At 36.6% G+C, this 20,457-nt stretch overlaps 1 protein-coding gene across 1 annotated transcript; it reads right to left on the minus strand.

The window, feature by feature from the left end:
• Window positions 1–4,332: 4,332 nt before the first annotated feature.
• On the minus strand, window positions 4,333–19,570 carry LOC145590790 (QWRF motif-containing protein 2-like). The gene is made up of 6 exons (XM_081647190.1): window positions 17,390–19,570; window positions 13,999–14,118; window positions 13,099–13,215; window positions 12,928–13,017; window positions 5,573–5,680; window positions 4,333–4,795 (listed from the first exon to the last, which is right to left on the minus strand). Exons 1-6 carry the CDS (start codon window positions 19,244–19,246, stop codon window positions 4,721–4,723), a joined length of 2,367 nt encoding a protein of 788 aa, XP_081503316.1. The 5' UTR covers window positions 19,247–19,570; the 3' UTR covers window positions 4,333–4,720.
• Between the last annotated feature and the right edge of the window lie 887 nt (window positions 19,571–20,457).

Here is a 20,457-nt window from a genome sequence, read left to right on the forward strand (position 1 = left end):
TTTCAAGTAGTTTGCTCAACTTTCATCACGATTTTTATAGGTTTATAGCTGATGATTAGAATTATTGTTGTCAAGGTTTTCTTTTTTTCCAACAGTTTAGTTGGTATTAAAAGTCACTGGTTTGATCATTGACTGCTGAATGCCCAGATTATTGCGCATAAACTTTCTATCACACATGTAGTTCCTTAATTGTCTAGATTCCCTAATTTTATTCTTAAAATTTTAGGTTATAGAAATTTAAATTAAGTTACAATGATGAAACACTATCACAGGGTTAGTAATGGTTATTAGGGTTTGTGTTTTTCCCCCTTTTTCATTTGATTCATTATTTGATATTTAACCTTGCTTCATCTACCAACATTTTTGGGCTTAAATACTGTCTCAATTTCACTTGATTGTTTATCTCTTCTTATTTGTTCAAAGGTGAATTTATTGAAGTACATCAATTGGAGACGTGTTGAGCCTCAATCAAAGTCATTCACTCTATCAGTCTATCACCAATTGTATCCAAAAGCATATGACCTGGTTTAGCTCCCATCCCAAACCAAAAGTGACAAACCCGAAAATAATATGAACTTATGTATGTAGTGAAGTTTATGTGCTATATTGTGTATCTACATCCGCCACTACTTCTACTGTAGGGATGAGTACTTTGTTTGTATTGATTGGAACTTTGGAAGTAGTATATTAAGAGCAAAATTGAATATACTGGGAGTTTCATCTATCATGAGATGTTGTGCATGGCTTTTTTTGCAATATATGTAGAATATGTGAAGCTTAGATAGAAGCAGACTATGTACCTATGGTTAAAGTCTCAGAACAAGCCTGAACCACTGAATCATCCATCAATTATCTTGCTATCATTTTTAGATATGTTTGTTACTGAAAAGCTCATGTTTCTTCTAAGGTACGCAGAGTCAATAGTGATAGACAAATAGTAGTGGAATCTTGGTGATGGGATGAACACAAACAAGCACAGCAATCCTTCACTCTGTTTTTTGTGAGAGAAGTATTGGTACATTGGAAAATAAAAGTTGCTGTGATTTTTAAATATCAGAGGTTTTTTAGTGCGGCAGGGGTTACTTGTAGGGTGTTACTGGTTTTGTCGGGGGTTACTTGTAAGTGTTACTTGTATTCTGAATAATCCCTATAACTAATCTCAGACCAAACCCCTATACCAAACCAGTAACACCCTACAAGTAACCTTGACCAAAACCAATAACACCCTACAAGTAACACCCTGACCAAAACCAGTAACACCCTACAAGTAACCCAAAATACAAGTAACACCCTACAAGTAACCCTTGCCGCACCATATGGTTAGCCGCATACAAAAATTGTCTTTAAATATATTAGTCTTTTCTTGATAGGCCATCATGTAAAACATTAATCTCATGTTTTTTTATTTATTACCAATTGCTATGAGAAGCAACTATTAAAATTGGTGAGTGAGAAGAAGTAATTTTAATTTTCAGAACAAGATTGACCGGGGGAAGATGATCCTTCAAAAGAGATACTTGGCACTTGTCTTTGGGGCTCTTAAACTCTGCAAGGAATTGATATCAGTACCACTAGCAAAGGTTCTTGCTCTGGTCATTAACCTCTTACATCAATCACTTTTCTTTTATAAAAATTCCTATCATGTTTTATTTGCGAACTTTTATCTTATTGCTTTTGGAGTAACTACTGAGATCTTTTCACTTTACCTTAAATAACTGATTTCATATAATTTATCAAACAAATACATAGAATATTGATTATTTTCTACAAAATTAACTTGTCTTCTTTATCTTGCACTCCCCCCCCCCCCCCCCCCCCCCAAAAAAAAAAAAAAAAAAAAAAAAAAACCAACCAAAAACCTCTGACAAATAGGGCAATCAACGGTTTTGCTGATTGAAACACATACAAATAGGTCAATAGATTTTAAAGTGAGCACCGTCCGGATAAGAAAAAAGCTTGCCATTGGAATTTTGTTTTCTTTTTTTATTTATTTATTTTTGGTATTAGATTGGGAAGTTTGATTATTGGATCTGGGACTGTAGCCCTCTGGGTTAGTAACTTATTATATAGCATTAGTCAGATATCTATTACCCTTTGCAAAAAGACTCATATCTGAACTCATTAGAAAAATAGAAGGTTATGATAACCGTTAAAAGGTCGGCTCTCATAGTCGGCACTCTATCTATGTTGCCTAAGTATTCCTGTTTTCTATCAAATACTTGGATGTACGCCATAGTTGAACGGCCCCAATAATACTTCAAATGCTGTAATATGTAGATATCTATGGGCCTAGAGGAAAAAAATTGATGAGAATTGGAAGGGGATCATAGAAAAAGTTTGGATTATACGACAAATTAGCAAATGTTTGTGTGATGAAGTAACAATTATACTCTTTTCTTCCCAAGTGATCCTTTTAGTTTCTAGAACTTGGTTTGTCTCTAATTAGCTTTCTGTAAGTTTGCTCATGTCTCTACAAGTTTCTGTTACTATTGGTTGCTTCTTATTAACAGACAACTAGGACAATTGTTATGAAACATAGTTATTTTTGGTATGAGCTGATATACATTGTGAGCTGAAATTAGGCTATGGTTTGGGATAATTAGGCAAGTTTACCTCAAATTTAAATTAGGTTGATGAGTACATGTTCACGATGTGCACATCAATATGCTTTCGATGTAAATCACTCCTCAGATTGGTTGCTGTGTCGTGCCTCTCAAATCATGCAAACCTATGATATTACCCTGATAACTTTCTTGACATGTAAATCTCTATGTCTGCTAGTGACTTATTTTAAAATATGAAATAAAAGATTAGTCACATTGCATTGACTGGATACCCTAGAGATCCACGTAATATATCTGACTTATCTGAGTAATGAATGGCATGCCTGTTAGATTGCATTGTGCTGTTATCTGCTTGCTATCTCAAATGGACTGCATTTTTGTCACACTGGATGGACAGGAACATAAACCTCCTAGATTACATTGTCGCTACAGCAAACGAATCCGTAATATCGGGGTCATAGATTGTATATAGTAGTTCATAGATTCTGTCATAGATTACTTTGTTTGAGCAGCTTCTTGTATACATCAACGGGATTATATTCCCTTTACGGATTCAAGTTTATATTATTGTGAAAAGCTTGCTTTGATTTTCTTTATTGGTTGTGGTAACATGGTGCTGGTTTTAGTGCACTGTTTCGTCAGATTGGGGCTCATCTTAGCAGTCTGGCCTTAGTAATATAAGCTTTGCTAGCAATTATACCAAACTAAAAAATAGACCAGTCTGCAGCTGAAATTCTAAAAATTAATTTCCGTGGGTTTTAATGGTTTGTCATTGAGTCTCGTCTGTATTATTTATGCATAATTGACACCTGTGAAGCTGAAAGCATTGAGGTATTACAAGTTTACAACTACAGAATTGGCAATAATGGTAGCTATTGGATAGGGTTATCGAAGAAAATCAAAGTAAAATCAACCTATTCAGCAAGTTACTAGTTGTAGACAACCTAAATGTATCTCCCCAAAATTAAGTACAACGATAAAATAACATTCACCGCCTTATTTGGTCTGGTTCAAGTTTGGATTTGAAGATGACATCTAGGTATTTTTCAGCGATTTATCATTAAAGTTATGATAAAATTAAAAAAACCATAAAAATCAATTTGCAGCGAGCTATGCCACTCCTAGGCATGCCACGACGCACTTTTCACATCACGTTTTTCTATTTTTTTTCTTTTTTATTTTTTTTGCCATGTTAAATCTATAAATACTTACCTATTTTATGAGTTCGGGGAAAATTTTAGCAACCATTATTTATTACAGAGATAATCCAAGACCTCTAAGCCCCTATTCTCTCCCTCTTCAAGTAATCCGACGTTTTAAGCCAAGATTCAAAAATTCTACCTTTTGGTTAAAACGCGACAGTATAATTTTGATGTATCAATTTTTCTAACTCGGGCCTTAATTTCTTATTAATTTAAATTACTACGTATATTGAAGATTACTAACGATTTATTCGTGATTTAGCATTCAAAGTTGCATGTTCAAAGTGAACAATTATTCACATTCACACGTGCTAAGGTAGGTTGACTCATAGGACGCCTACACCACTCATCTAAAATTACTGAGATTAACAATTAGTGATAGATGGGTTTGCTGAAGGAAGACTGGCAAAAATTGAGATTATTCCAGTGTTTTTCCTAGTACAAATTATCAATCAGCCCTTAAGCCCCCTTAACTTACTACAGAGAGTTTGAGAATTCAAATTAGAAATTCCTACATTGGGTTGGCCTTCGTGAAATTCGGCTTAAATTTTAACTCCAAACCAACATCAAAATAAATTAGACTTGCCAATTTCAGAAGCTTTATATAACCATACCAAACTGCACCAGAACTTTTTATAATAGGCCAACAGCCACTGTAACTGCACATATAACTATCATTACAATATGTACATTTTGCACATTTTCCTTCTAGTGTAAGACAAAACCTGTATAGAGAAAGACATCCTAAGTTAAATTGCAACAGCACACTGGCATTCAAATTGCACAGCTGATATAGATGTCCTCGATCTGATCAGAGAACTCTTGACAAACTTCCATCTGATCAAAAACTTGGGCACACCTTTCAACAGGCGGTTTGACGTAAGAATGAAGTGAATCAGGTAGGTAGTTAAAAGTGTTATGTTAGAATCAATAACTCCATATGACGTGCAACATTTACACTTCGACAGCCATGATAGATGGCGCACATTTCAGTTGCAACATGTGCCCTCTGAGGCTGCAATCTTTAACCTGTTTTCCATCCAAACCAGCAGTTACAATATAATCATATATTCTTTTAAACATAAGTTATCATTCAGTGAAGCCCCTACAATAAGCAAAAAAATGACTGACAAGGAAAATTGAAACGGAAAAAAGCTATTAATGCTACCTGTATAGAACAAAAAATACAGAATATTGTACCAGCATAGTTCATCATGTTAAGTATTCTCAGTAGAACACCAAGTGATATAAGACATAAGAATATATTAAGAGCCAAGAATTCTCAGTAGAGCTCTTAATATATTCTTATGTCTTATATCACTTGGTGTTCTACTGAAAATACTAACACGATGAGCTATGCTGGTATAACCCTGTGTCTAAAATCAGCAGCTAAAGTCCACTTATCACAAAAGTTGCATAGCCCTACCCTAAAGGAGGCCGGCAAGATGAAAACGGCTGAGTAATCGAAGAATGTAGGTCAATTTCATATATGAACTCTTCTTTGATTTGGTAGGGACTCCCTCTAAGATAGCTACTTCACTGTTTGACTATTTATAACAACACAAAAACCTAGAAAGGTATCTTATTTTAAGGTAACTCCGTCTATCATTGACAACCCACGTATATTGCATTGATGAAAAGGGTTCTAGATCAGACATCTCCATATTAGATGGTAGGGATGCTTGATTAGCTTCAAATACTACCACCCAAAAAGGGCAGTGACAAAACACTGAATAACAGGCAACAATTCACCATTTCTATTACAGCTTCTACAACAGATAGCAAGCGCTTGAACCATATATTTACCTGCATGGCTGCCAACATTGATAATATGTCTTTGCACTCATTAAGGAAGGATTGTTCCTTTACAGTAATGCTAGCAACTTCTGCCACCAATGAATTTACATCCTCAACCTGTCAGTCACAACAATACAAGGTCAAAATGTTATCTTAGACAGGCAACAGAATTTCTTCAAGACTTTAGAAAACAAAATAATACCTAAACTGAAATATATTCATACAAGACATGACTACTAAAGCAATGGCATGAACAATACAGAAAATTAGCATAGCACAATCCTGACACACTAAAGGGTTGTGCAATACTTTAACAACTAGTATTCAAAGAAACAGTCAGCAACAACAATGTTGAATGACTACTGTGCTTCTATGGTGTACATCATTTCAAATTGATTTTATCTCTGTGCGGTCATATTGATATCCTTGAAATAATCGGTGAAATGGCAAGTGGTGATCAGCCATATATGTTCAATACCTTTATATGAATTTCACAATATTTTATACCTCCTCCATTACTTTTTAGTTACAACAAACTGAACAAAGGAACTTTTTATATCTCACAAAAAAAAACCCTTTGTTGCAACAAAAAAGTAACGGAGGTAGTAACATATATCATACAACCACAGTTGCAAATGGTTAAAATTGCACAAAAGGAAAAATTAAACACACCTAAAACCATACAAGCCACACACTGGACAACCATGGTAAACAATTAATAATGGGACAAGGGGAGTTTAACAAAACCTAGACAAAATATATAGATGCCATGATTCTAAAGTAACAACGCACGCCCAAGTCACAAAAGGTAAAAGGTCATATTAAGAACAGAATGCAAAAATAGAAGTAGGTTTAGTCAGGGGCTACTTTAACCAAATGCCAAAGACTTTAGGGGCTGCGGATTTCTGTACAAGCATTTTACTATATAGGGAGTTCAAGATCAATTTGAACTTGGAAGACAAGATTGACGAATGAAGGAGAGAAAGAAGATACAAGAAGTAGAAGCAGCAGCAATTGGAAGCCGTAATAGGCAGAGTCCCAACTTAAGATTCATTGACCAACCATGACAAGTGGTAACTACCAAGAAGCAGGGATTGTGGGGGAGGGAGGGGGGGGGGGGAGATGGAGCAGGGAGAAGGCGAAGTCACCAAGTAACTGTGCAACACACTTTTGTACACGTATTAAGAAAGAGGAGAGAGAAAATGAAAGGGCAACATCTAATCAATCTAATTATTTCCCAACCCCTCATCCTTATCCTTGTACAAAACCATACCGCAACCGCCGCCGACATAAGACCTATTGTAAAAAGGCCGCATAATATACTCAAAACATCATCGACAAACTAAATCAAAAGGAACTTATTACTTTAATTTTTCATTTTTTTTCAGAACTTATTACTTATTTCAAATCATATCAGGAAAAAAAATAAAATAAAAAATACTACCTTCGTTTCTTAGTTTGTTCAACAAAATGCCTTGCACATTTTCCAAGACAACTTTTAAAGGATAATAGACAGATAATTAAGAAAGCTAATTACCACCATCCCACCAAATACTAACATCAACAATCACCCTATCACCACCAACACCCCACCCTCCACACATCCACCCTAACCACCAGAAACCCACACACCACCCGCCTTAACCCACCCACCACCACCCGTCCACCCACCAGAAAATGACGAAACTCAAGAGCCACCACCCAAAACCACCAGAAACTAACGCAACCATGAACCACCGGAAACTATCAAAACCACCCTCTAAAACTCAATTTCGAGGAAGGCAGGTAATTTGACAAGGAGGAGCAACGGCGACTTTGATCTTGGCGATTAAGAGGGGCGGCAACTTCGATCGTGACGAGACGAGTGGTGGCGGTCATGGTGGTTGTTATGAGGATGGGGACAGAAAATAAGGTGGTGTGGTGGTTGTGAGAAGAGAGAGACAAGTGGTGGTGAGGGTGGCTTAGAGGGAGGAGAGAGAAAATGTGGTGGTGTGGGTGGTGGATGTGGTGTGAGGGAGGACGGGGAAATGTGGGTTAGGGTTTTATGGAGGGATGATTAAGTTAAATTTATGAAGTTAATAACATATAGTTTGATGTGTTAATCGAAGTGAATTATGGGTCTGTTGGTACTTTTACTTTAAAATATTTACTGTAAAAGGAAACTTGTTTTTGTTGCACATAACTTGTAACACTCCAAAATGGCAAATGTTGCACAAAATAAGAAACGGAGGTTGTATGTTCACATATTATAGGGGAAAAAAAAAATTAAAAATACTTTAAAGAATAATGTGCGACATTTTATCACAAAATGTCTTTAATTCCGTAATTAAAAAAAAATTATAAAAATTACACAATGATAAAGTACACATTAATAAAAATCTATTAAGACCCCATTGGATATATTTTTTTCCTTATAGATTAGCATATATATAAGGTCACTGTTTTAGTCAAATTAGACACTCAAATCAGATCAAACTAGAAGAAATAAGTTCAAATGAGAAAAAAGAAGTTCAGATCAAAAAAGCAAAAATAAGGTGAACTAAACATAGCCCAAGTGCAACACCGCCACGTGACAGTGTGACAACAACCCCCTTCTTCTTTTCCTTATTTTTCCCCACAAATCAAGAACCATGGTGGTCAAATTTAACCATAAACGTTTAAGATCTGGAACTCGGCCTAAGTACTACACCGCCACACGCCCACACGACACCAACCCCCTTCTCCTCCTTTTTTTCCCTCAAATTGAGAACTATGGTAGTCAAATTTAACCACAAAAGTTTTAGAACTGGAACCCATGGTCAATTTTGGCCACGAAGGATTCAATTTTTGAAATATTTAGTGGTGATGGAGGTGGTGAGGGTGGTGGTTTCGGTGAAAGTAGGGTAGGTGGGTGGTGTTTCAAGGGAAGGTGGTGAGGGTAGAAGGTAGTTTTGGGGAAGGTGGTGAGGGCGGGTGGTAGTTTCGAATTATGTGGTGAGCGTGGATGGTTCAAAGAAGGTGGTGAGAGTGGGGGCATGAATAGTGAGTGGTGGCGGCATGAATAGTGGTGGTGGTGATGGTGGCGATTTAGGATATAGCAGTAATCTTGGTTGGTGGTGACTATGGTGGACAAGGTGTGTGGAGGGAGGGGGGAGTTTGAAGCAAAAGGAGAGTGTGTGGTCAAAGTTAATAGTGGGGGGCGGGGGGTAATTAGTGGGGTATATTGCATATGTTAATTAATTAGGGATAGTATGGTAACCTTCTAAGAAAAAAATTTCATTTTGAACTGTGTTGCAACTATTGTGACATTTCCTTTTAAGGAAAGTGTTGCATATTAAGGAAAAGTATAAAACAATTCTATTATGTGATATTGTGTTCATCATATTAAGGCATTAGTATGGGGCTCACAAGCAAAGAACCATCCAAACTAGAATTTTTAATTTGATTCTCTACAACAGGAAGTATAGTTGGGTATTCCGTATTCAATAGTTCAGATTGTTTAGATTTAGTTTAATACTCTTAAATCTATTCTTCGGAGATAACAATGTGAGGGAATTTCCAAGTATTGAATTCAAACATATGCTATTCTAGATAGAACTCTAAATTTTAAATTCAAGTCTAAGGGTAATATACTTCCTATTAGATTTCACACATAATTAAATGAACATTGGATTCAATACAATCCAAAATTAGATGAACAAAACAAAACTGCAAAACAAGCAACATGAGAGGAAGGAATTATGCTTTTACTAAAGTAGAACAAAAATGTAGAGTTGAAGAACCAACCAAAATAAAAAAGTAAAATAAAAAATTGCTTACCAAAAAAACAAGGATGGGTGATGACAATGCTAATATATAATTGACTAATGGTGACGAATGGAATAGTGAAGATAAAAGGTCTATATCTATGGGTCTTAGTTTTAAAAAGCGCACCTTCCAGTGGGCTTTAACCAATTCAGGCACAAGCACCTACAAAAACACGTGCCTTGGTGTGCCTCAAGACATCTTCTCAGGCCCAAGGCGTTGCGTCTTTGTCGCTTTATGGTTTAAGGCTCAAGTTGCTGCTCACTTTTCAAATATATATATTTTTTTTTTTAAAAAAAAAGTGTACTTAAAACCCCTAACAATTGTATAATTAGACAAGAGGAGGGTGAAAAACCCTAATCCCCAACTCAATTGTAAATTGATAACCCTAGTTTCGAAGAAGAGTGAGAACTACCACTTTTCTACCATAACCAACGGTTGCTAGTCAACGTTTGCCACCATGAAACTGCTGGTCTTCTATCTTCTCTTTTTTCCTTTTTTCGTCTATTCTTCTTCTTCTATGCGATTCTTTTACCTTTTCTTTTCCTTCTTTTTTCTTTTCTTTTTGCTTCATTTTTTTCCTTCTCTGTTTAACCTCTTCTTTCTGTCTTTTTTTATTTTATTTTATTTTTTGAAAAAAGGATAACTATTATGCAGTTTAAAGTACAAATTTTGGTCTTTAAATGATTTCAAGATTTTAGGCAATTTAGGTACGCCTCGACTACAAAAGACGTGGGGCTGCACCTTGCGCCTCACTCCTGTTAATACTAAGCTAAGGTAGATCATCAATAGGATTATGAGGTGTGCTTGAGCAACCATGCAGCAACCTTACTCAGAATGACACAAACCACGGTCCAGTACAATGACCAAATGCAGAGTGATTGGTGCCAACTTGTTCCCTTTCCATTTCTACATAAAGTTTATCCCCCCCACCCCCTTCCTCCCCCTCCCCCATTTACACAGCAAAAAGAATGCCCCAATGTCCCAAACACAGATTGTTAAATTTGGAAAACAAGTCTAAATTTGCAACCCATATGCCCATGGGTAATGGCTTTTTCTCCCAGTAAAACATTGGTCATCATGGTATTAAATCTTAGCCACACTCTAATGGGGTGTTTGGTTCAATAAAAGATATGGGTTTGGTATAGGTTTAGAATCACTCAAACCCAAACCAGGTTCACATTTTTTGCAATTTTCATGACTGGGGAACCCCACTCTCTAAATCTCCAACGAGGGGGGGGGGGGGGGGGGGGGGGGGGTGGGTTTGGAAGAAACCCCCAAGTTTGGAATCATCAACCTAAAAAATTTAATGTAAAAAATAAATAATAAATGGAACATTGTATTTGTAATTCCGTAGGCTATCAATCCTACTCCACCATTGCCTTCATGAAAATTAGCAACCTTCAAGGGCATGTTGGGCACTAGCATTTTGGTAGCTTTTAGCTTTTTGACTTGGTCAAAACGCTACTTAATAAAAATTAGGCATGTTCGGCAAGATAGTGGTGAAAGTAGCTTTTAGTGTTTCAAGTAGCTTTTGCCAAAAGTCAAAAGTTTTAACGTTTGAATAGCTGTGGGATTATTTTTTTTATTTTTTGGTTTATTTTTGTTTTTTTAAATTAGGTGTAGAATTTTTATCCAAAATTTTAGGAAATAAAATCCAATTCTTTTTTTTTTTATCCTTCAAATTTGAAATATTGTATTAATACTTATCAAAATTTTAACGTTGAAATTTGTTTTGATAATTATCTTATGTCTAACCGTCAAATATTATCTTTTGTAATAAAACGATTTGCGTACTTTTTCATTAGAGTAACTTTTAGCTTATTAAGCAAATAAATATTCTAACTTAAAGGTTTGTATACACTCATTTATTTTTATTTATTATTTTGATATATTGTACACTCTCCTTTCAAATGTATTTGATAATAATCAAGAAATTATGTACTTTATTTTATAAACCACACCTTAAATTTTGTTATAAAAATTTGACTAATAATATAATTATAATTTATGCAATAATGAAATAATAATTTTTTATTATTTAAAAACATTTAGAAACTCAACAGCTAGTTTACCGAACACTACTATTAAAAATTAAAACATTCACAGCTAACAGCTAGTTGACAGCTAATAGCTAAGTGTACAGCTATTAGCTATTACTACAGCTAACAACTACCTACAAAGCTACTTTTGCCGAACACGCCCCAAGTCAACCCATAGTCAACCACTGCTACAGACTAACATTTGTCGTAGCAAGAAAGATTTTTTCTTTGGACTTTGTCAAAAAAAAAAAAAAAATATTCCTTCTTTCCAATGCTTTTGATGATGAGTAATACAGAGTATGATTTGGAGCAATTTTGTTGACTTAAGATATGAGGAAATTTTTTAAATTTGTTTTTGAAACAATGTGTGCTGCAATATACTTCCTCCGTTTCTTTTTAGTTGACACGTTTCTTTAGTCACGTTTGCCGATGCACGTATTCAATCATTTATATCTTTAATTAGCGATAAGCAAAAATTATAAAAAGTTAATATTTGGAAAATATGCATTATGACGAATCTAACAAGATCTCGCTTGACTATATTTTTCTTCACATACAAATCACAAAATATGGTCAAAGAGAAGTGTGTGAATAGTGCTAAAGTCAAAACCTGTCAACTAATAAAAATTAGAGGTAGTAGTGTGCAATTTTGAATTTGTGAAGGAGAAAGGAGAGAAAAAACATTTTTTTTTATATATATATATATATAATTTTGTCAGTCAAACTAATGAAATTTACTTTTAAGTTTTATGCAACCAAACACATGAATTAAGATATGGGTTTTTAGGTATGACTCAATCCAAACCCATGGGTTTGATACCTAACCCTGTACCTAATACCTACGGACGAACCAAACGCCCTATAAAGGGTTTTGGGCTTACCATGACAGATATTAGGCCACATTGCCCACGGAAATGAATTTGAACTGTTTACTTATCACAAACACATCCAAATATAAACTGCGGAGATCACCACTCACTATTTAGTCCATAACTGCCTCTTCCACTCCTTCAATCAACTTTTTCCCCTTTTGGCTTTGGGGTAGTTAGTGTCATATTTGAGTTAGATCCTATTTTGTTATTTTCAATCGATTAGTATTTTAAAATTTAAGGATTGGATCAAATGTGGTCACGTGATTTTAGGTTTGGATCAGGTGATACGTTACATATTGCCTAATTCTAGATATAGATACTTCCTTCACTGCTCACCAAGATTTTTTACTCCATAAAGTACTTGTGCTCTTAGTCTGTATTTAATTTGGGTAATTTTTTCGATATATTTAATCCTTTAAGTTCTCTTCCACTCTCATTACTTTCCCTTTTTCATCCATAATTATCAAATTGTTTCCAATTGCAACTAGGTTGCAAAAACTATTCCACAAGCTGTTTGCCTGATATCAATTTTTACACCTCGACGTACCCACTACATTTAATATATACGAAGTAGGCCCTATACTGTAGTAATCTAATATGCAGTGATGCCTCGTACGATAATTTATGTACAGTTGAACATAGCATGGAAAGGTAGCTTTGACGTTACCTTCTCCAACAGCGAACATATTGAAGAAGCCATAGCATGCATCACATCTGCAGCGGAGCATATCGCGTCCTTCAAATCTTGAATATCACCCTGAATAAACAATGCCAAGAGTTGCAGTCACACTAGACTCTAAAGATTTTAATCACCCAATTAAAAAACCAAGTCACTTACCTTAGCTCCACCAACAAGTGGAAGGCAAACTGTGCTAGCCTCTAATGACTCGATGGCTCCAGACAATGAACTACAATGATCCTTGACCATAAGAGCCCAATCTTCTAAGTATAACATCTGCACTCATTTTAGGAGCACATAATAAGGATCAATACAATAATTAAACGCCAGGAGCCCTGTCCCCCTGTAAGACGGACAGTTCCTTGAATGACCAAGCTAAAACAAATAGTGTTAACAATTCTAGCTTCTAGAGATTCAAGGCTTCCCAGATGCACAACAAAAGAAGAGACAATTACATACAGGTCCAACTAATACAATAATTTTTTTACAAAAAAAGTTAAGTACGTAGCATTTAGAAAACTTGATATGAAATGTAGTAACCTAATGCCCTTCTATCTTATTATTAAATTTTTATGATCAGCGAAATAACTAACTAGCTTCAGTCTTCAGAAAATAATACAAATCATAAGCCTTACAAATTTTAAAAATTGCAGAACTTAAAATTTTTTTATTAAAAAAAACAAAAAAAAAAAGGAAGACACCTACATATAATCAAAACTATGTTTTACTGTATCATTAACAATAACAATAATTTAATAATATATAAAAACAACCGGTTTTCTTTTGTTTTAATTGCAACGTTGGAGAAGGCATGCTTGTCAATGCACATTTTATATATAAATATCTAAAGTTGTATTTTAGTAAAATTATAAAAAATAGATTTTATGAAAGTATATTTCAAAACAAATCTAACAAGATCCAACATGCTATAGTTTTTCCAACCTTGAAATTCAAAAGACAATTGAAGGAGTGTGTTGTGTGTGTTTATAGTGCAAAATTCCAAACGTTGCAATTCAAAAAAATAAATAAATAGATACATGATGGAGGCTGTAGTCTTACTTGCCCCTTCAAAATAGACACAAGCTTCAAATTCTGCTTCAGCCATTGTAGCTCTTTCCTTTTACAAGAGACTGCTTCGAGCAATTCAGAGGTTGTTTTCCATGCATTGAAAAGACTCCTCTGGTGCATATGTGAAGAAGTTAGAAAGTAGAACCACATAATAACATTTAAATAAATAAGGGCTTCTTATACCCAACTATTCATGACCAAGAAGGGGGTATTCACAGCATAGGTTTCAATTACAATGTAACAGGCCCCAGTTGGTGGGACCAAAAGTCTATAATAAGTATGAATGAGAAATTGATAGTTGCTGCTGTCTAGGACCCGTACATCTCCTGTCAAAAGCCAATAATATTGACAGGAATCACAGGAACAAGGTATGTTGTAGGACTATAAGAATGGTCACTGGCAGCATGCACCACTTACTAGCTGTGTTACCCCAACACTCCCCTCAACCCAGAGTATCACGTGTCGACTCGACACGACGTGTGACGCGCGACACGCCTGGGTTGAGGCGTCGACTCACATACGGGAGAAGTGTCCCGGAGCGAGTGTCGGGATCCATTGATTTTGAGTGTCGTGAGCTGTGGAAGCCATTAATGCATAAGAAAGTTAAGGGGAGGGGATGAATAAAAAGTAAATGGAGGACAGCTATTTGACTCTGAATATTTTTTTAACTCTTTTCACATGACTAAAGAGTAAAAAGTCTAAAATACTGGAGAACCTTTTACGGTTTACTGAGTTTACTTTTTCATGACTTGGGTGAGAGTAATGACAGCTGTTTTCCATTTATTTTTTGTGTACTTAAGGTAAAAAATATACTATACTACATATTTGTTAACTACTACTTGCTCTCTTACTATTTACCCTGTTTTATTTGGGTACAAATGATATTATTATAGTTTTTTTCTCTTTTTTTACCAAGTTTCTGAAAAATTTCCCGACACTTTATTCAAAAAATAGCCGATACGGGGATACGGTCAAAATAGTGAAGACACTCTTTTGACCGTATCCCCGTATCGGCTATTTTTTGAATCGGAGGATTGGATACTCCGATCCCTACTTGGATACGACATTATTTCCATTATCCCATCTTGGATATTTTATATGCCACAGCAGGAAAATAATAAAATCCAAAGCATGGGCATCACCTAGATCCCAGGAGCAACTCACGTATGTGATTACTGGTGATAACAATGTTGATACCTGCACACCTCAGAGCAGCAGGCAAAAATCCCTTTCCTTACGTCACAAATAAGTGCTGCACCAGTAAATAAATTAAAACAAGGATCTGAGCATAACCCAAAAGCCTCGACGCAGTTCCACGCATATTTGGGGTCCAACTTGTTTGCATCTGAGCAAGAATTCCTCACTTGTGTGACTTGGCTGGCCGAATAGCATAGTAAAAAGCCAATGGTTTTGCCATTACCATCTAAGTATGGATTTTACATGGTGCAACTTGCAAATTGAACCTAGTTCTTTAGCTTAGTCCAATTCCGGCACATTAGCTAAATCGGAAAATTAACTTGCTTAATTCTGGTTCCTGGTTGTGAGATTTCATTCACTAGTTTCTCAGTTAGTTTTTAGGAAGTATTCATTAGCTTTCCATAGTTAGTAGGAACTCATTTCCTTTTCATTCTGAAAGTGGCATGAGATTTCCTTGGAGATCAAGGAAGCCTGTTTCCTCAATCTTGTATGAGATTATTTCTGGCAGAATAATACTAATCCTACTCTAACCTGGATTAGTTCATAAACCAGTAGCCTTATAAATACACCCACCTAGTAAGTGAATTAGCTAGAGTTTCACAGAATTTTGATGCTCATAAGTATCTAACAGCAGATTAACTAATAAATCAAAAATCATTGAAGTCATAATCACGCAAACAGGAAGCTTGGGACTTTGAATTGTCCCATGCATACAAGAAAATACGTAATTAAGCAACAAGTAACTTTGTATGTATATAGCAGCTATGTTCAATCAGCTAAAAGAGTAAATTAAAAGTATTCAACACGTGCAAGTGTTTACATGTTGCATTCACCCATATCAGTAAAAGTGCAGCATGTTATTGACTTAATATTGTAAAATATTTATATGATCAAATGTCATGTATTCAGCATAAGTAGTAGAGATAAAGAGTCGATGAATTACTTTGTTCCCTTTGTTATAGCAAAAGTATCATACACGTCATCCAATCTATCAAGTGGGACGCATGAACAAAATTGTTTGACAGAAATCTTAAGTGGATAGTGCTACCTAAACTTTTTTGGTTTTCAAGTGTAGTATTGGTTATTTAGGTAGCTTTTCTTTTAAAAAATAAAAATTAGGTGCAGTTATTTCCAAAAGTGGTATTTAAATTCCCAACAAGTTTCTCAGCTTTATAAATCCATTCGGACTTCGCATTATAACCATAATCCAACCAAAAAAAATCAAATTACTACGTTTGACTGTCTAAGAATATGTTTTTCAAGCTTAAAGCATCCTACGGGTGAAAATTTTCTTGTTTGAGTAAGGAATTCCACATTTCCCACTCCTTTTACCTTTCTCCTTCTCTCCTCTCCTATATATCATCCCCTCCATCTCCCTACTTTCCCCCTTCCTCTCTCACATTCTCTAACCAGTAACCAAACAATGGAAAGTTAAGTTCAAAAGTGGATTTGAATTAAATTTTATAACTATTTTGAAATTATAACCCAACCCAATGTAAGTCCATCTCTGTCAAACACGAACTTAGTATCTCATCTAACAAGTCCAACAAAACCATTTGTCTGTCCTAAAAGCCCATCACCAACCCACCACTCTTTCCCTCGTATATAAAGACATTCTTGACATTGATTACATATGATTGTGACAAGCTAATCAAACCTACAACATGTCCTCGTTTTCCTTAAAATTGTAACCCTTCTATAATTTACAAGTTTTAATAACAAAAATACCAATAATGCCCTTAATTTATTCCATGGATAAGGTAGGGTAGGTATGGATCTATACTCTTTCCTTGAAAATAGAACATTGTAAAGTGTTTTAGGAAACAGGGAATTATAACACAGTTTTTTAACTTAGTTCAGCCAAGTAATATGGGTGCACACTTGATTTTCTACATTATAGCTTCATTGAACTTAGTTCAGCCAGGTAGCATATATAAATTTTGAAGCACTCCAATGCACCATGACACCAAATTCTGCCTTAAACACATAGGGAGCAAAGAACAAAGATATTGTCTCAAACTATGGCTGGCCCCTTATGAGGATTGCAGATGACATACCGGGTGGATTTACCATAATCAACACTGTTTGCATAAGTATAAAAAACAAGCCACAACAACTACAATTGAAACATTGAAGGTAAAATCATGTGAGTAAATAACAAACAATTGCAACCTCAATAGCATACCTCTGCGTTGAACTTTTGAAAAGACAAGGAAGCCTCAGTTCTTGCATTGACAAACCGCCACTGCAAGTGCCTATTATGCAAGATACGAAGCAAATGTGCATCACCAAGACGGCTATCGCCCACCCTCACCCTCCTAACATCAGCCCCAAAACAAAGAACTGATGGCATGCTGGTCACATTACTGGCCTCGGCATTTCGTACCCTAGATGGACTAGCCATTCGACCCATCCCTACTGAGGGCGAAGCCTTCTCAAATGCCAAGGATATTCCCAGCTTATTTGGTGATGCAGGTCTCATAGACATTCCTGATTTACTTGGAGATGGAGGCCTCAAAATTGCGCCAGGTTTAATTGGTGATGCAGGCCTCAAAGATGTCCTTGGCTTACTTGGTGATGCAGGCCTCAAAGCTGTTGCTGGTCTACTTGGTGATGCAGGTCTCAAAGAAGTCCCTGATTTACTTGGTATTTCAGGTCTCAAAGATTTCCCCGACATACTTGGAGATGCAGGTCTCGAAGATGTTCCAGGTTTACTTGGGGATGCAGATCTCAAAGATGCCCCAGGTTTACTTGGTGATGCCGGCCTCAATGATGCCCCCTGTTTACTCGGAGATGCAGACCTCAAAGATGTCCCCAGCATACTCGGTGATGCAGGCCGCAAGGACGACCCTAGGTGATTTGGTGAGGATGGCCTCAGAGACCCACGAATAGGAGATGAAATTCCTCTACTACTGACAGGTCCTCTAGGCGACGCACCTGAACTATCCGACATCAACCTCTTAGGTGGGACGAGTTTAGGCAGAACTGCCCCTTTCAACAAACTACTTCTAGCCACTGGAGAACCCGACTCTGAGACATGTTTGGACAGGAAACCATTAGCCTCTTGCCAAACTTTCGGAGAAACCACGATACTCCGACCGCTACCTTTGCCACGACCAACACTGGCATTACCACTATCATGTGATCCTGTAGCTGAATTGCACTCAGATGACACACTCTCCCTATCAGAAACAATCGATTCCGAACCCTCATTAAGGCAACTAGCATTATCATCCCTAGTCCCCTTAACAACATCATCTTTACTCATACTTCTATTCAACTTACAATCACCCATCAACGACTCTTGCAGGGCCCTAACCACTTTGGTAGTAGATCCATTGCTTAATTTCTTACCTTCACAACCCCCCAAATCAACACTCCGACTCAACGAGCTAACCGGCGGCCGCGACCTACCTGGCCACGGCTGATTCTGCTCAATTAGCCTAGCATTTTCTCCTCCCGCTCTCGGCGTCATCCTGGACGGAATCGTCTTCCTCTCCGGAGTAACCGCTCTCAAACTCGCAACCGGAGAATACGAATATTTCGTAGTTTTCTTGCCTGCAAACGACCCCCCTTGAAATGAAGCTGAAAGGCCTTTCGAAGAAGACATCAGCAATTTCGCAGTATTAGACATCTCACCAGAAATTCTCTCCCCTCTCAATCTCGGCGTAGTTGGTTGGCGCCGCTCTACTGACTGCGAACGCTTAACTGCCGAATTCGAATTCATCGCCGGTGTCGATGCTACGGCCGTCCCTGTCCTGGAGGGAACTGGGGAAGGACATCGGCGGGAAGAGGGGGAAAAGTAGGAAGAATTGGAGATAGTTGAAGAGGAAGAACCAGATGTTGAGGAGGAAGAAGAAGTCGACAAATAACGAGAATTGACCTCCCGAGATTTCGGACGCCGATGATGAGCTGCAATGGCGACATTGTTGCTGCTGTTATCTCTCTCCGACGGCAACAATGGAGGTCTCTTAGGTGTCGACTGCGACCGTAGATTCGGGGTCGTCTTCAGATTCGGCGTTTTCGGTGCTGCTACCACCATTATCAACCTCCTCCAACTCTAAATCGAAGCATCAAAAAAAACCCTAATTTTTGTTTTCCTCCCCAAAATTAATCAATTCACAATTGACGGCGATGATGATGATCAAAGATAAATCGGCTCAACAAGAGAGCAAAAAATAGAAGAAAGAGAGAAAAATTCGATGATTTAGAGTGATAAAACGCGACGATCTTTCGAATTTCCGGCACTTTTAGGAGTACACAATCGAAGAACCTGACCGTTATACTGAGGAAGCGCTGATAGCCTGATAGTTGGGAATTGGGAGAGAGAAGAGAGAGGTGATATTTTCTTGGTGAAAAGCGGAGGAAGCGTGACAATTACTCCTTTACAGTAATTTTTTTAAAAATTGTAATTTATTAGGAGTAATTACTGGTAGGAACTAGGAAGAGGGAAGAGCACTAATTAGGGAGAATAACGGTCTCCAGGATATTTGTACGGTTTTTTTTTAAATTAAAAAAAATGTTAAGGTGGGTCAAATTCAAACAAAACAAACACAATTAAATGTGGCATAGCCATACGTATTGACATTTTTTTAATTCAAATGAGGCCAAGCCAAGAGAAAGAAAAATTAAACAAACTACAAACAGCAAAAAAAAAACGAGAAAGAAAAACACAACTATGAAGGTACTAAGCGTGGGGAGGCCACACCCCTAACATCCTCCCCCAAAATACTACTAAGGCCTAAAGGAATAAAATTAAGAATATTTAAGTAGGTGTCTTGAGTGACTCCGCGATTAGCCATACCTATTGACATCCTTTTGATAGCTTGTTATTTGTGGGCCTTGATAATGTGATAAATCGATATCTTAGTTCACTATTTTACTCTATTTTTATGCATTTTTGTGTATCTCATGCTCCATGGGTTTTGTTTGTGTTTTTGATGCATCTCAGCACTTATTGGAACCTATGAAGTCTATACAGTGATTGAGCACGTAAGGACAAGGAAAGAGGCAAGCACGAGTTAACAGAGCTATGAAAGAAATAAGAAAGAATGTCTTTGTGTGAAAAAAGAGCATTTGAAAGGGTTTTGAAATGTCCATATCTTTTTTTCTAATCAACATTTTGAAGTTATTCAAATTGGAGAATAAAGTTCATCTCAAGAGCTTTCAAGCGACTAGTCACATTCTTTTTTTTCGACGAGTAATGAGGAAGTTATGGCGGCCTTTGGAAACGAAGCTTGTTTGGGAGTTTTC

The sequence above is a fragment of the Chenopodium album genome, chromosome 18 (genome assembly GCF_948465745.1).
Source record: "Chenopodium album chromosome 18, dcCheAlbu1.1, whole genome shotgun sequence".
Lineage (NCBI taxonomy): Eukaryota > Viridiplantae > Streptophyta > Magnoliopsida > Caryophyllales > Amaranthaceae > Chenopodium > Chenopodium album.